The following is a 17117-nucleotide window of genomic DNA, read 5'->3' on the forward strand; positions in this document are numbered from 1 at the left end:
GGTTGCAGCTTCTCTGAATTTTAAAGAGGCCTCTAGGTGCTGGCTGTGAGGGGCAGAGACGGGAGGGAGCACATGAGTGGCCATTAATTTTACAAACTGAAGAAGCAAAAGCTTTGAAGTGAGAAATAGCAGGGAGGGCGGTGGGGGAGGAGGGAAGAAGGGATAATAGTAAGGGAGAAGGGCAGTATAGTTAAGACTTTGAATGCAATATGTGGAATGCTGAGAGAGGTTGTCAGGACCAGAGTTTCGAGGGCCTCACATATCATGTTAAGGAGCTTGAACTTTGTCTCTATTGAAGGGTTTTTATAATTGGGAGGACTATGCCTAGGTCTGTTTACTATTCTAATGGATAGTGAAAGGAAGATTGCGGCGGGGGTGGGGTTGGCAAGAAAGAGACAAAGAGTAGTTACATAGAAACTCATAAGACATTCACAGTGTTCCAGAGACATAATAATGAAGGTGTGAAGTAGGAGAGTGGTAGGAGTGAAGAAGGGACAGAGACATTTAGATAATGTGTAAGATGTTTGATTGACCAAGCTTGATGATCAGTTTAATGTGACAGAACGTAAGGGAGGAATCAAAATCAGAATGGATTTCCAGTTTCAAAAAGATGAGTTGTACTAGGCCCATCACCACCACCTGAGATAGAGTATATATATGAGTCAAGCTAACTGACCCATTCTTTAGAATAGACACTAAGTTTAAAATTCTTGGTGTATATTGGTGGGTTTTATTACCTTGTTTGTAAAACAAGCCTTGTGTCTACAAGTTGTGCATATAATAACAAGATAATAAGGTCCCAAGATATAATTCACATTTCTGCCAAAATATCAGACATTTGTCTTTGTATGTATCTAATATATGCTTGTTTTGCCCGGCACTTAATCCTAGTTACTCAAATGAACACTTAAGTTTTTCTTTTCTAGACAGTTCAATCATTTGGAAAAGCAAAACAATCTTTGCAACTGTATCTGTAAAAAATCCCTTTTACCCTTTTTGGTATCTCAGCTCATTCTCAATTTGAATTTTTCTATTTGACTTCTCCCTGTTGTCTTTGTCTCCCTCCCCCTAATTCATACATGTACCCATTCTGTTGTATTTGCTATTGTTTTTTCTTCCTCAGGGAATAGTAAATTATTTTTTATTAAATTGTTCTTTGTGTGTTTTGTGCTTCTCTGTTCAACTTCACTTCTAATTGCCTTCTTTTTCTCAATTCCAGGGCTCAGAGATTATTTTATTAAATAGAGTTTACTAAGGACTGTGGAAGAATGGCACTATAATTTCCTTCTCTGTTATTTCTTCCCTTACTGCCAAAGGCAGCATTCCAGTCTAAACTTCTGGAAACAGCAGTACACAGTGGTTAACTGAAAATATTTCATGGGATTAAAATCTTACCAACATACAAATTGCCTGTATCAGTTTTTTCATGTTCATTTGGTGTCTTGGGTACCCATGGAAGATTGATGTTCATATAATATGATCTTCTAAGTATAATTGATTGCGAGATAAGAGTTTAGAAAAACATTAAAACGAGGCAAGTCAAATTTGACAAATTTTTCTACAGAAACAATATTAAAACTGGGTTAGATTTAACACTAAAGACTTTATTCTTGTCAGAAATTAAATTACTAAAACTAGCTAAAGTATAGATGACTACGATTGGTCATCTCACAATATGTGTGGAAAGTTGCATTTGGAACTAGAAAGTCAGAGACAGTACTGTCCATTCCATCTTTGGTGAAGGACCTACAGTCTCTTCTCTTATGTCTGTAGTCTGTTTCTGTTTTCACATAGTAATCTCTAATTCTGCTTTCCATTTTATCTGCGTTGGCTATAGGTAATTGACTTAGTGTCCTATTTCTAAATTTTTAATGAAGCAACTCTGGTCTAGGCACTTGGGCTTGGACTAAGGCATTTTCACCTAGAAAAAACATGGGTACTTAGATACCACTCCAGCATTAGAAATTGGGTGAACATAGAGGACAATTTCTACAAAAGAGGTGTGAGTTCTCTAGGTATTCTTTACCTTCCTGTCCCATAAAAGTTCTATTTAAAACAACTAAAAGAGCCTGTAAACTGTTCCTAATGTACATATGTCAAATCACATATGCTGATTCTTTAATTTTAATAAAATAGTTTAGCGTTCTGTACAAACTTCTTGAATTTCTTCTTTTTTTTCTTAATAACTTTAAAGTATTTAATAATTTACAAAAGAGTTTTGGGGCACTTTTAAAAAAGGTTATTTAGGTTACTTGATGACTTCATAAGAAACGGATCCAAGAATAATTATGAATTGGGACTTCTATTTTTCTCACCATATAACACCAGCATATTCAGCATACATTTTTATTTCATCTTCTCTAAGATTGGAATCAATCTGGGTAAAATCAAGTAAACGGATCTGTGCGAGTTGTTTGTTTTAAAGGATTAAGTCTCAGGTGTGTCAGTTTATTGGAGAGATGGACTCTGACATGTCAGATTTTTCTAAACTAGTGGTTCTTTACCATTTCGGGGTTTTCAAGATTCTGATAAAACATAAGGAATCTTTCCTCAGAATAATGGATACCCCAAATATGATATAACATAAAATATTTTATATATGCTTTCTTGAGGATTATAGGAATACCCCTTGGCGGGTCCTCAAACTCTGTGCTTCCTGTCATGTTGAGGATTACCAGATTTAGATTGCATCAAATGATACTTAAATAATTTAATAGTTTATGTATTTAAAAATAATACATTTTAAATTAGATATATAAACATTTTTACTATTTTGGAATTTTTCTAATTGTTTTTGATCTGTAAATGAGAAAAGAGTTATAATTATGCCAAATATACAGATTTTATTCTTGGTTCTATACTTAAGGTTGAATGACTCTAACTGTAATGTTCGTGCTATAATTTGTAAAGCATACCTATATTACTAAACACTGAGGTTTTGTTGAGCTATTTTTCTGTTATAAATAAAAGCATGACAAAAATCTTGCTTCACCAAGCCTTTTTTCCTGTATTTTGGATTATTCCCTTTGGCTAGAAATCTAGAATTAGAATTATTGTAGATTATATCTTATAATGTTACCTCATTGTTTTTAAAACTTTTATAGTTAATAATTTATGAAAATGCCATATTTATCACACCATTGCCTATGCTGTTTTTAAAAATCATTTTTAATATTTGTTAATTTGATAATTGAAAATACTATCCAATTACTTTTTCATTTGATTACTTGTCAGGCTGTCAGTGGTATTTCTTCTTATGAATTGTCTATGTTTTTTGCCCATCTCTCTCTTGAACTGTTAGGTTTTCTGAAGGTATGAGCTCTTTAAATAATGATATTAAATTTGTGTCTTTATATATATATATACGGGTACTTTTTCACTTTGCCTTTTAGTTTTGGTTACTTAAGGAAAATACTCATACACACAATTATGCTTTATAGTTTTTTTTTTGGAGGGGGTCAGATATACAGAGTGCTTAGAAACTTAAATATTTTGAAAGTAATTAGGTTATATATGATTATACAGTATGTACCAAATTGGATTGTGCTGTCCTTATTTTTCTGCACATTAATGCTGAGATCATTCTTTGTGTGAACAGATCTCTACACTTAAGCACAGAACAGCGTTGTAGTACTCATTGAATTATATATCACATTTGCATTACCATTCAGCAAAGTCTTAGGAAATGGACAGGGAACCCTTACTCTGGTTCATTCTCCACAGGTGGCTAAAATCCGATATTTTCTGCTGTAAGTGACGTATATAAGGCAAAATGGTATGACTTCTGTAGTTATCAAAGTCACATGGAAGGTGAAAATGACTCTGTTCATTGTCAAAGGTTATCTTGTAAGGAGGAAAGTCCAGTTGCCATAATGGTTACATCTGTAGCACTAAAACCCAGAATGCTGAAATTAAACGTGAGGATTGCCACACGGTGTCTTTTGTACTACATATCCGGATATGTGATTCAACCCCTATTTTGATGAAAAAAATAGAGGTTGAATCACATATCCGGATATGTTGACAGAGTGGTTTTTCTCACAACTGAGGGAAGACGCTGACGACATATTACAGCAGGGTAGGGCTCTGCTGTCATCTTTCCTGCAGCATGGAGGTTCACGGTCATCTCCCATGCTGCTGATTTAGGCATTCTGTTCTGTCACGTTTTTTTCTTAGATAAATTTATATTGAATTCAAGTCAAAATCGATTAACTTGTTAGAAAGGGAAATGGTAAGGTGAATCTAGAACGTGCAGATTCAGAGAGGAGATGGAAATGGAGGGGTTAAGTAGGCTGGGGGACAACTTACATTAGTGTTTTAAAAGGAAGAAGATATGAAGTTTTATTTTACAGGGCCATATAATATCATGTCCAAATTTGTAATTACAAAGAGTAATAATAGGATGATCAGAGGTGCCAGACAGAAGACAAAACAAGACATCTAAGAAGAAAATGACAAGGATACATTTTGGGTCTGAAATTAGAATAATGAGGTTTCATCCCCCAATAGTAATGTTCAGCAGTGCTAGGTAGTAGAAAAACATGAAATAGTGCCAAATAGAAGCAGAACAACTAAGAACAGCTTATAATATTGGTTAGGTACTATTGCTGGTAAGGATTTTCCTCAAATTGTAGAATATACAGTTTGCTTTTTTTTTTTCTCCTCCATTATAGGTCTATTTTTTTTCCTTTGAAAGTTCAAAGCATTGACCTGCTCTGAAATCATAACCACCAAATTCCCAGAAAATACACCATGTTATCCCTTTTTGAGGGGATAAGTCAAGTGTCTGCCACCTCTTCCCCACAGGAATGAGGAAACAAAAGAATGCATCTTACCTGCAAAAAATGTCTGGTTGAAGTGTAGGCTACTAGATTCATGTGCTGTGTGACGCTAGGGGCATATATTATATTCTTTATAAGAATATAAAAATAACTTCGATTTTTTTTTTTTTTTTACAAATTGGTTGTTTTTCGAAAGTGCTGAATGCATGGAACAGATTCTCCTTCAGAGTTTTCAGAAGGAAACAACCCTGCCAATACCTCATGTCCATTGGGTTTTCTTTACATAAACTTCACATAAATATGATTGGGGTTTTTACCTTTATCTAAACTCCTGATTTCTTTTGTGCCTAAGATGAAGAACATTTTTGGATTTTATTTCTAATTTTATTGTTCAAATGTTTTCTAATTTGTTTACTTCTGCTTTTATAAAGGTTTAGTTTTTATCTTTATATAACATCATTTCTTTTGTTAAAAAATCTTTTTTAATTGACATGTGTACAAAATAATATGACCCTCATCCCTGTTGATCACCCAACTCCAAAACATTACTGACTCATAGCCAGTTTTTTACGCAGTCTCTGTATAAGTTTTTTGGGGCTGCTGTAATAAAGTACCATAAACTGGGTGGCTTAAAACAACAAATTTATTCTCTGAAAGTTATGGAAGCTAGAAGTCTGAAATCAAGGTATTGACAGGGTTGGTTCCTTCTGAGAATTCTGAAGGAGAATCTGTTCCATGCCTCTCTCCTAGCTTCTGGTGATGGCTCGCTTTCCTAGGCATTCCTTGGCTTGTAGATTTATCACCCCAATCTCTGCCTTCATGCACATGGTGTTCTTTTGTCTCTGTGTTCTCATGTGGCCATTTTATAAGGATGCTATTCATGTTCGATTAGTAATTACACCTGCAATGACCCTATTTCCAAATAGGTCACGTTCTGAGGTACTGGGGCATTATTAGGACTTCACATAACTTTTTGAGGGCAATGCAGTCCAACCCACAGTAATCTGCCCTCTTCTTTCATTTGTGTTTTTACAAAATGCAAAATACTTTTATTCTCTGTCAACATCTCTCAAAGTCTTAATCCCTTCCAGCATCAACTCTTAAGGTCAAAATTTTATCTAAATAGAATAAACTCAAATGTTCCAAATCTCATCTTCTGAATCATCTAAAATCAAGCATGGGTGAAACTCTGGGTATGGTCCATCCTGAGACAAAGTTTTTTTTCTATCTGTGAACCTGTGAAATACAGAAAAGTTATCTTTGCAAGATACAATGGTGGGACAGGTATAGTGTAGACATTACTATTCGAAAAGGGAGAAGTTAGAAGGAGAAAAGGGGTTACAGGTCTGAAGCAGATTTGTAACTGAGCAGTACGAATTTCATTAGATTCTGAGAATATTTCTTGTGTGGCTTGATGATCTGTCTTCTGAATCACCGGGGAAGGCCCTGCTCCTTAGTCCTTCTCTATTGATACCTTATGTATAAGTTAAGAGCTGGAATATTGGGTTTTTAGTTCCACAGTGTTTGTGTTCCATCCTCAGGCTTCAATTATATCTGTTCATTGTGCCACAGAAGGTAGTTTCTCTCTATGTTCTTCTCTCTACCACACTTTCACCCCTCCCTTGGTGTTAGATTGCTATTGTGTGTTATTTGACGCTTTGGGTTTAGGGTTTCTCTGTCATTTTGGTCCAGCTTCAGTCTTTGGTAGACTCTGTGTGTTTGGGCCTTAAGGGTTTTACTGCTCCTTCCTTTTCTTCTTATGGCATATTTTGGTTTGTGTCATTGGAAGGACTTGTGAGGGGGAGAGCTTCCTGCCTCTTCTCCATCCTAGAAGACCCCTCCATAGTGTTGTTCCCATCTTGTACCTCAGGTTAAAAGATATTTTTTCTTTGTCCTCTTCACCATGGAGGGTCTTTATCCATGTCCTGGGTGTGGAAGGGTTTGCTGCCAATCCTCCAGATGTTTAAAGCATTTGAAAGGCATGTCTGGGCAAGGTGAGATTTTATATCTTTCCTGCAGTGGTGCCCGATTCCTTCCTCCATTCCTGCACCATCAAAGAAAATTCTTTCTGGTTGTGTTGCCTTTTTGCTTCCAGTCTTCCCCATGAGCTCCTTGTAAAAGTTCATAGGATAGAGTCTGTGAGTAGGTGTGAACTTTTCTTCTCTCTGTGGTTCTACTATCATACTAGCCCACAATCAGCCTTTCGCAAATTGTTAAAATTTTAGCTAATTTCTTCTTATTTGCATGTCTTCTTCCATGTCTTCTTCCCTTGCTTTCGCATTGGTAGAAAGTCTGAGCATCTTGTGGTTTGTAGGGGTTTGTGGGGGAGAGTGCATCTCTCCTTTGAGTTTAGGCTACTTGGTTCCCTTGCATCTGCAGAAATCTTTTAGAGTTGTGATTGTGTAGTTTAAATGGCTTTTTCTTGTTAGGTTTGGCATGATGGTCCATAAGCTTTCTACATCTTAGATAGGGTTGGAATTTGGCCCCTCAATACTTGGTAAAGGTTGACTCTCTCTTTTCTTAAAAAGTGAAAAATTTTAGGCTATGAATTTGGCTGTATAGCTTTATTCATATACTCTTCACATTTTATTTGGTATGATTTTGTTGTTTGGTAGCATTTTCTCAATAAACCTCGGTTACTGTACAGTTTTTCTTCTTGACCCAGTAACTATTTAATAAGAACTTTAAAATTATCAAATTACTTTTTTTCTGCCTTGATTTGTGTGTCTTAGGGCTCTGTTGTTAGATGCATACATATTTATGCTTATGATTGTTATATCTTCTTGATGAATTGACCTTTTTATTATTAAAAACTATTCCTTTTTATCTTTTTGTTTCAAAGTTTTTTGGGGGGGCAGGGTTCTGATATAAAGATAGTCATTTTAGCTGCCTCGTGCTTGCCTTTTGCAGGGTAAAAGTTTTCATCCTTTTACTTTTAACTTATTTGTACCTTTAAATTTAAAGTATGCCGCTTGTAGACAGCATATGGAACTTGTTTTTTTAATCCAGTTTATCAGTCTCCCTTTTGATTGGCGTACTTTCATATTCATTGATGTTATTAATATTTTTGGATTTATGTTGTCATTTTTTTTGGATTCTTTGTCTTGCGACTACTTTATTCCTCTTTTTCTTTTATCGTACTTTTTCTCTTAAGTACTTTTTATATGTCTAGTGTACCATTTTCATTCCTTTCATGATTTTTAAATTACATTTTCTTGGATTATATAATTGATTGCTCTGGAGCTGACAATATTCATCTTAATTTAGCAGAATCTACTTCAATAAGATGTAGAAAATCCATTTCTATATAACCCCTTTCCTCCTTTTGGTGTCGCTATTATGGATATTATGCCTATATATACTATACTCCAATAATACATTGTTAAAATTATTGCTTTATATACTCTTATGTCTTTTAAAAAAGTTAAGAGAAGATTTATTTGTTTATGGGGGTGGGGTGGGGAGAGAGAGAGAAAAGGGAGAAAATGTTTGTTCCTATTTACTGTTTTGGTTTCTTTTCATTTCTTCCTGTCAATTCAAGTTACATGTTATTATTTCCTTACTCCAGCGTAGCTTTATTTGCACCTTTTTTCATTGTGTTGTCATTGTCAGATATATCACATTTCTATATGTTATAGATAGTCCCAACAGTAAAACCTGTGGACACCGTTTTATGCAATTGCTTTTTAAATTAAGAGAAGATTGAAAAAGAAATATCTAATTATATTTTTAAAAATCATTTCCTACATAATTACCTTTGTCAGAGTTCTTTGCATTTTTTAATTGGTCTATTTTACTTACTTATTTATATTTCAGCTTTATTGAGGTATAATTGACTGGAGCTCTGGTTTTTTTAGTGTGTGAATTGCAATCTCTGTCTAGCATCACTTGATTTTAGAGTAAAGAATTTCCTTTAGTATTTCTTCTTAGTTGAATTTGGATCAAGAAAGTATCTCAGGTTTTGTCTGAGAGCGTTTTTATTTCACCTTAGTTTTGCACTATATCTTTGCTGGATATAGAATTCTGGGTTGATAGTTTTGTTCTTTCAGCATTTTGAATATGTTTTTCTACTGCCTTGTGTCCCCTATTGTTTCCGATGAGACTTCAGGTGTTAATTTTATTGTGGTATGTGATGAGCCGTTTTTCTCATGTTATTTTCTTAGTTTTAGCCTTTATCATTTGGAATATGGATCTCTTTGTATTTATCCTGTTTGGAGTTTGTTGAGCTTTTTGGATTATTGTTTTTTTTTTTTTTTTTATCAGTTTGTAAAGTTTTCAGCCATTATTTCCTCAGAGACAGTTTCTGTCTCTTCCCTTCAATTCTGGTTTTCTCATTATACATATGTTGGTGCACTTAATGGTATCCCACATTTCTCGGAAACTGTTCTTTAGGTAGAGAAGACATAAAAAAATGTCTTCTTTAGAATGTGTAATATCTATAGATCCTATTTTTAAGTTTGTTAAATTTTTTTTTTCTATCGCCAACTCAAATCTTCTGTGCCCCTTTAGTGAATTTTAAACTCCTGATTTCCATTTGGTTGAAATCTAAGTCCAATATCTGGGCCCCCTCAAAGGCAGTTTCGAACGCCTACTTTTTTTCTTGTGTATGGATCACATTTTCCTGTGTCTTTGCATGTCTCGTAACTTGTATTTGTTGAAAACCGGACATTTTAGATAACATTATAGCCACTCTGGAGAATGGTTCTTTCTTCTCTTTGTGGATTCTATCGTTTGTTTGCTCACTTATTTGTTGAATGACTTGGCTAGACTAATTCTCTGGTATCTGTTTCCCAGTACCACATAACCTGAGATGGCCTAGCTCAGATGTCTTTCCTTTTTTCTTTTTCCTTTTTTTAAAGCCTTACTTCTTAGGTTGCCTTTGGGTTGACATAAGCCACATAGTAGTCAAAAGATTGTGCTTAAGTCCCCTTAGCTAGTTAGATTTTAATCTTTTGCCATTCGATGTGTGTGTGACTTACAGATTATTTTCCAGGAATCCGTGATTCTCTCTCCAGTCATTTCTGAGAGCATGCAGCCTTGAGCATGCACACAGTCTTTCAGACTCTTAAGAATAAGTGTGATTTTATTTTCAAATCTGGATTCTTAGGAGTTGCCCCTGGGTCAGAGTAGTTTATTTTTGAGTCAGTTTTTGATCATAGGTTGTACTAAAGCATCTTGGGCCTTATTCGTTGATGGCTTTGTGTTTAGCTTTGGGGAATGCTTTTAAGTCTGCCCCAAATCCCACTTCTCTCTTTTTTTGAATGGGTGCAACCTAGTTCATGTGTATAGCCTTCTAGACACCCAAAGAGGAGTGTGAGGGCCCTTACTTTCTGTCTTCTGGCTGACCTGCTCTTCCGCCTATTTCTACTAGTAACTACTAGCCCTGTCTTAAATGCTCACCACCAAAGTGTTTTTGACAGTGCTCTTAGGCATGAACTTTTCCAAGCCGTCTTCCAAATCAGGTCAGTCTTATCAGGCAGAGCTGCTGAGTTTTTAAGGCCTACCTCTGTGCTACTACTGCTTTGGAGCTGAGGATAGGGACAGCATCCTGCTTCTCCAGAAGAGACATCTATACTCTGACAGGGTGCTAGGAGGAGGGATGGGTATAGTAGCTCCTAGCTATCTGTCCTTCCTAGCCTGAACTTCTTCCATTCTACTAGCAGGCTTGGAAAGGGATGATAGGGCCCCAGGGTTCTTGGCCTATTGTTAGAGTGGGAATCTGTGAGTAGGAGCTACCAGGTATGAGTAGGATGAGAATTACTAGAGACCTGGCCCTGTAGCCTTGAGACTAGGAGCTGGCAGGAGAGGGAGCCTGCATTTTCTTGACCATGAAGTTTTCCAGAGGGAAACTGTGTGTGGTGATGGGAGTGTTGGGAGCATACCATAGCTCAGATGTCACAGACTCATTATTCCATGGAGATTTAGTAGATTTTCTTGAATAAATTTTTCTCTATTTGCTGCATGTCATTAGGACAATTTTTAGACTTTAAATGGTTTTTCACCTGTGGCTAATTGACTGGGGAGAAGAACCATGGAGCTCTTTACCCTGTCATAAAGTAGTCTGGAAGTCCTACCTCCTCTCTCTTTTTTAAAAAATAAATAGCTTTAGTAATTTTTAGTTGTTATTGAATGGTCACATGATGATATCATTTCACTGTCAGCTTTTTGGAAGTTACCGATATATTCTTTGAAGCCTATTTGCATATTTCCTCACAATATAAAATGTTATTGTTTCAGTTAGCATTTCTTTTTTTTTTTTAATTTCTTGATCATTTGTAGGCTAAAAAATGTGTGTTAAATTCTTCTATCGTAATTGTTTTTTCCTGTAATTTGAACAATTAGAGATGCTCTTATTCAGAGTGTTGAGAGATTGGTTTTGTTGTAACTTGGGGTTTCACTTTTTGTAGGTCTAAAATAATTTTTGTAATTCATTTCAGTTTGAAGCCTTATTTGTCAACAAAGGAGTTGAAATTCATTTACCTGACTAGGTTTTAGGTGTTTTTGGTAAATATCGTTATATGGTATTATTTGGTACCACAGTGAGAGTGGAGGAAATCTCTCTGGGTTTAAAAATTCATGTGATCCTGTTGAAGTTGGCTAGGTTATATCTTACTACTGTTTAGAAATTTGTTTCTTTTTAAAAGTGTATCACCTGATTATATGTAGACATTAAATTTTGTATACTCAGCTTCTAGTCAGCTGATAATTTTATTCATTACATACTCGTAGAATGCCATTTATAGATTGTTATTCAGTTGTTTGTGAAAGATGGTACTATCAGCTGTTTTCATCTAGGAAAAGGACTAAGGTAAATGTTAGTCAGAGTTGTTGGGAGTGTTCATTGGCTAATACCTTTTAGGGGTATCTCTTCTTCCTTATCTAAAGTGTCTTCCACTCATGGCTAGTATGTCGAGTCGGGAAGGCTCAATGAACCCCATATGGGATTCTTGTGGACAGCTGGAATGGCCTAAACCTTCCTCATTCACATAGGACTGTCCTTCATCTCTTAGCTCTCAGCTCCCTATATCAAACTCCTTTAGGTATGCTCACTTCCAAAAGAAAGATAAACATCCTGTTACAGGCATCAGCTGAATATTGGTGAGGAGGTTTTAAGACCAAGGTGTGGCAGGTTATGTCCTGGCTTCTAGCCTCAGTGCCTGTGGAGATTCTTTTTACCTTACAGGGTTTTTGAGTCTAAGGAAGACAGTGCCTTCCTGAAATCCTACTAGGTCTATATTATATGTCCTCGTTTATGTTTTCATGTTTGTATTCTTTGTAAAAATTATTGTCAAAAAATGAATTGAAGTAGATTAAATAGTAAACCTGGTCTTGACTTCAGAAGATAAGTATAAAACTCAGATTCCTGTAAAGCACTTGCAAGGGTTTATTTCATTTTTCTTTTCGTTTCTCTACCCTAAGACTTGCTACATTTGTGATGAACAAGGAAGAGAAAGCAAAGCAGCCACTGGTGCGTGCATGACATGTAATAAACACGGATGTAGACAGGCTTTCCATGTGACATGGTAAGTATATTTCCATTCTCGTACAGAACTGAAATGAGGAATACCTTTTAAATTAAGTATTGGTTACAGTAAATTTAATTGTTTAGATTTACTTGTTCGTAATAAAGATAATTCTAATAATTGAACATATTTACCAGGGTGAATTTTCACTCTGGTTCTCATGTCTTTATTCAGTTTCATTTTGTTTAAAATATTGGTGGTGTTTACCTACTCTTCGATTTCTTAACAGGATTAAAAAGCTGATATAGGTGAATTTAGTGCAGTGTCTGAAATATTAGTAAGGGTATAATGAATGATAGTGTTTCTTTGCTGTCCGTTTCAAGGGAGAAAAACAGCAATCACCATCATCATTCTTAGTTTTATAGTGATTATATCTTAAAAAGTTACATAGATATTTTTTCAGCATAAAATTTCAAGAGCAAAAATTATCCTAAAAAAATTCAACACAATAGACAGTGGTTCAAAACAAAAGTCTGGGAATAATCTGTTTACTTATTTTAAGAATCAGTCTATACCTAATAGCTCTTTCTGTGTGGATTTATGAAGTCCATTTTAAATTACTTTTGGGGAATGGAAAAGATTTTTGTTTTTTGTAAATTCTCTTAATACCGTACTTAATTTTCTAGAGATGAAAGTCCCTTTTTTGAGTATGAGATATATGTTAATACTGTAATTTTGGAATGTTAAAAGTGGAAGATCAGATTGAGAAGATGATTATTAACTTTAGCACTTTGTGTTTTTTAAAAATATAAATACCATAACTTTAGATTTCAATTCCATTTCTTGCATTATTTTTGACTGAAAAACACAGCTTGTGTTTTCTTACTTTGCTGTGCTGTGCTGTGACTTGAAGCATCCATCCATAGGCAAAAACGTTACACGTCATTTCAGCCCTTTTAGAGGCCTTGGCCTTTCTATTGGTACAGATCGAAAAAGTAAAATGAAATGTTAATTATTGATGGGTGTCTCTTAAAGAAATCCAGTGTCTCTTTTGTGATGTAAAACATGTATAAATCTTCATTCTTGTTAGAGATGGATGAAAAGTTTATATTAAATCATAAATATATAACTTTAAAAACATATCAGTCACAGATTGGGGTGAAACGTACTGGTCACAGCCAGAAAGGAGCCTTTTATATTCCCTTTTTCTCTTAGAAGATCTAAAGTTTTCTTAAAAACCTTGCATACTTGGAAGTGAATTTCAGTTTACACACACACACACACACACACACACACACACACACTCACTCACTCACTCACTCACTCTGGATTGAAATTTTGTTGACATAATTGGCTTTTTTTTCAGTGCTCAATTTGCCGGGCTACTTTGTGAAGAAGAAGGTAATGGCGCAGATAACGTCCAATACTGTGGCTACTGTAAATACCATTTTAGTAAGCTGGTAAGAATTTAATATTAAAATAAGTGATTAGTTTTTACAATAGAGGTGACTCTTTTATAAAAAAGGCATAATAGCTATTCTTTTCCTTTGAATTTTTGCTTAAGACTGTTTACTTAGCATGTTTTTTGTTGGGCATTAAAACTCTAGTAAGTTTTAAAGATTTTGCTTTGCTTCAGTTCATTTATAAAGGTGAATATTCTAAAATGTTCTAATTTAGAATATGTCTTAATAGTTAATAGTAAATGTTGGTATATATTTTGTAGGGAAAACAAATGTTTAAAGAACTTTATAATTCAACACTACTTTTAATTTGATTTTTGACATTTGATTATATATTTTGTGATTCTCTATCATTTGTTTCTCATCTTTTTGGTTTATTATTATTACTCATTTCTTTATTTTTATTTACTAGGAGATAGTAAAACTGAAACAGGGCAGTTATTTAACTTAAAGATTTAGATAAAAAGATATTTAAATATAACTTCAGAAATATTTTAGATTTGATCAGTCTTTACTGTTACATAGCAGCATGGGTGATTGAGTTAGTCATATTTGATTAGCTATTACATATTTTGTGTCTATATTCCTCAAAGGAGCTATATTTCTTTAATGTCCCATGTGTGTTTCTCAGGTGTCATTGATAACAATCAGATTTGTATACTGTAAGTTTAAGGCTTCTTTGTTTTTCTTTAGTGTCATTAAAAAAAATTATTTTAAAATTTTTTGTTAACTTTTTCTTGTGGATGGGGCTCGCTCTTGCCCTCCGTCTCTTCCTTCATTTTTTAAAAAATAATATCATTAGGGCTCCTTTCTCTTGAAATGAACAGCCTATAACTCCAGTATTCTGATTCATGCATATAAAATACTTATATATATTGTTTGATATTGAAGACTGATTTACTTTAATGGCATAATGAATATTATTAAAGTGTTTTAAGAGAAATTTTGAGATAGTAAAATTGAAGAATTTGATTCTTAGATGTTCAAAGCATATTGGAATTTTTATTTTCTAAATGATAAACTATAGAAATAATGAAAATGGATTTTTTGAAGTTTATGTAAATAGAATTTTCTCATTGCTAGTTATTGACATGCTGTTCTCTCATTTGCTAGTTGGGGGGAAAAAGTCTTTTTAGTAATTTAATAAGATTGTATAAGCTCAACATTTACATGAGTTTGAGTGTCTTTTATAGTCATTTTTGTCTAGTTCAAATTAATTAGTTATGGTACCACCAAGTTTTAAACACTTCAAGTAACTGTCACCATCATACTTTATTATGAAATTGTGTAAGTATTTTAAATATGTAATACTTTTAATAATGCTTTGAAAAATGCATGGGTCTAATACTGACATTTCCTTTAATTTTTTTCTTACCTGCAGAAACAAGTTTTTAGAAAACTATGCCTTAATACTGTATGAGATTTAAAGGCTTCTTGCTTTTCCTAGTAGCATAAAGTAACTCTTTAAATATTTTCTTTTCTTTTCTTCTAGTCTTGGCATCCTTTTTCAATATGGCAGTCTCTATTTTGGTTGAAACTTCTTTTTTAAACCAGCCATTGAAAATTATAGTTGATTTCTTTAACGGATGGTTTTGTGATAAAGTGACAAATAAGCTACTGCTTGTTTGGAAATATAGTCTATCTTCACACATTTCAATAAATGTTTGAAAATATGGCATTAATGTTAAATTTAGGGTTAGCTTTTTCTTTATAATGCAATAGACAATGTTGGATGGTGTCTAAAATGGATTATATAGTTTAAAATAGTGAGGCTTTTTTTTTTAATTTCAGTAGACATTTTAAAGTACTTCACTCTTGAATTGGTTTAAGCCTAACAAAAAGATGATTTAAAAAGTTTTATATACATATACATATATGTATATATATTTTCTTTTTTAGAAAAAGAGCAAACGGGGATCTAATAGGTCATATGATCAAAGTTTAAGTGATTCTTCCTCTCACTCTCAGGATAAACATCATGAGAAAGAGAAAAAAGTAAGTGGATTTGTTGTTGCACATCGACTTAATAGATTTTTTCTCTTTTTATTTTTTTAGATAAAATTAATTTCTTGATAGCTGAATGGAGACATTGAAATACTGAAAATTTTTGACTAATAGAGTATTAAGTCAAATAGTAGGTCTAAAATAATGCCATATTTGTGACTATGGTTGTACCCATTTCAACTGAAAATTTGAAATACAACTTGATTGAAAACATGAGAGATTTCTTGCATGTGTTACTGTGGTCATCTTGTGAAATCTTTAGGTGACTTCAGCAGTAATAGTTTGTTGCTATATATTATTAACTGATTATTTCACATGTAAGTAAAAATCTCATCAGTTTTTTTTCTTTATAATAGAACAACTTGGAAGGACTATATATTCTTGACTGTTTTTTTCTCCCAGTAGTGGTAATAGGTTATTATTTTTTTAATTGCCAAATATCATACCATTTGTTTGAGAATATTTTGTCTTTTGATTAAAACACTAAAAGCTTGCCTAATACTAATCTTTCATCTTCTGACTTACCTGTTTTCTGCTTACATTTTTACTTATTTTAAAGGAAATGAGTAATTTTTAGGAAACTAATAGTACTGTGGAAACACTTATAGGATATACGGCCAACATAAAAAAGAGTGAATTGCTTTTAAACAAAGTGAGGATACAAAGTACATTTTCAATTAGAAAAGAATATTACTCTAAACAGTTTATATAAACCAGTTTGTAAAATATTTCTACAGATTGTGTTAAAAACTAAGTTACCTAACATTTTCATATTTATAAATACTTAGGATTTGGGAAGGTGATTGAAATACTAATGTTATTTAAAAACAAATTTGGTTTGAATTTATGTTTGTGACTTTTTTTCAAGGTAAACATTTTAAAAGCTTAAGTTTTTAATTTTGAGATTAATTTGTCAATTATGAGTAAAACAATAATTAGAACTGTATATTCACCTTTAGAGCACTGGTTAGATTTATATAATTTTTTTGTAGATCTTAGGCAGCAAGTATACATATTTATTTTGGTTTCTTTAATTGAGGTGGTTTTGTGGTGATGTCAATTGTAGGGTTCTGTTGTGCGTCTATTATTTGGATTGCTGATTCAAGAATGGCAGATTTGGTTTAATTAATGCTTTTAGTAAGAAGCACTGTGAGATTTTATTTAAGCTTTTTAATCTATGAACAAAGGATTCTTAGGTAGGGCTCATTATAAATTGTAAAGAGGGTAGTCTTACCAATGATGTTCTTCTGATAGTCATTTCTTGTTTAAAGAAGTGTTTACTAGATTATCATATTTATCTTAATATATGCCCCATCATGTTATTTTTAAAGGACAATTATTAAATGTAGTATGATGTTTTATAAATAAACAGTGCTGATAACTTTATTTTTTTACCTAAGAATGAATTG

At 33.5% G+C, this 17117-nt stretch overlaps 1 protein-coding gene across 22 annotated transcripts in view; it reads left to right on the top strand.

Annotated features, from left to right (window-relative positions):
* MLLT10 (MLLT10 histone lysine methyltransferase DOT1L cofactor) overlaps positions 1 to 17117 on the top strand; it is a 188659-nt gene that overhangs the window by 72123 nt on the left and 99419 nt on the right. For 19 of the 22 annotated variants that reach the window (XR_005656040.1, XM_039877530.1, XM_039877528.1 and 16 more), the window contains 3 exons: positions 12201 to 12304; positions 13611 to 13704; positions 15604 to 15699. Coding sequence is in view for 21 of the 22 variants with exons in the window: in XM_039877530.1 (XP_039733464.1) it covers positions 12201 to 12304; positions 13611 to 13704; positions 15604 to 15699 (294 nt within the window). In the remaining variant the exon portion in view is untranslated. The remainder of the gene's footprint in view (positions 1 to 12200; positions 12305 to 13610; positions 13705 to 15603; positions 15700 to 17117) is intronic. The other 3 variants (XM_039877537.1, XM_039877539.1, XM_039877540.1) reach the window with 1 other exon arrangement.

The sequence above is a fragment of the Pteropus medius genome, unplaced genomic scaffold (genome assembly GCF_902729225.1).
Source record: "Pteropus medius unplaced genomic scaffold, Ma_sr-lr_union100, whole genome shotgun sequence".
In the NCBI taxonomy this organism is placed as follows: Eukaryota; Metazoa; Chordata; class Mammalia; order Chiroptera; family Pteropodidae; genus Pteropus; species Pteropus medius.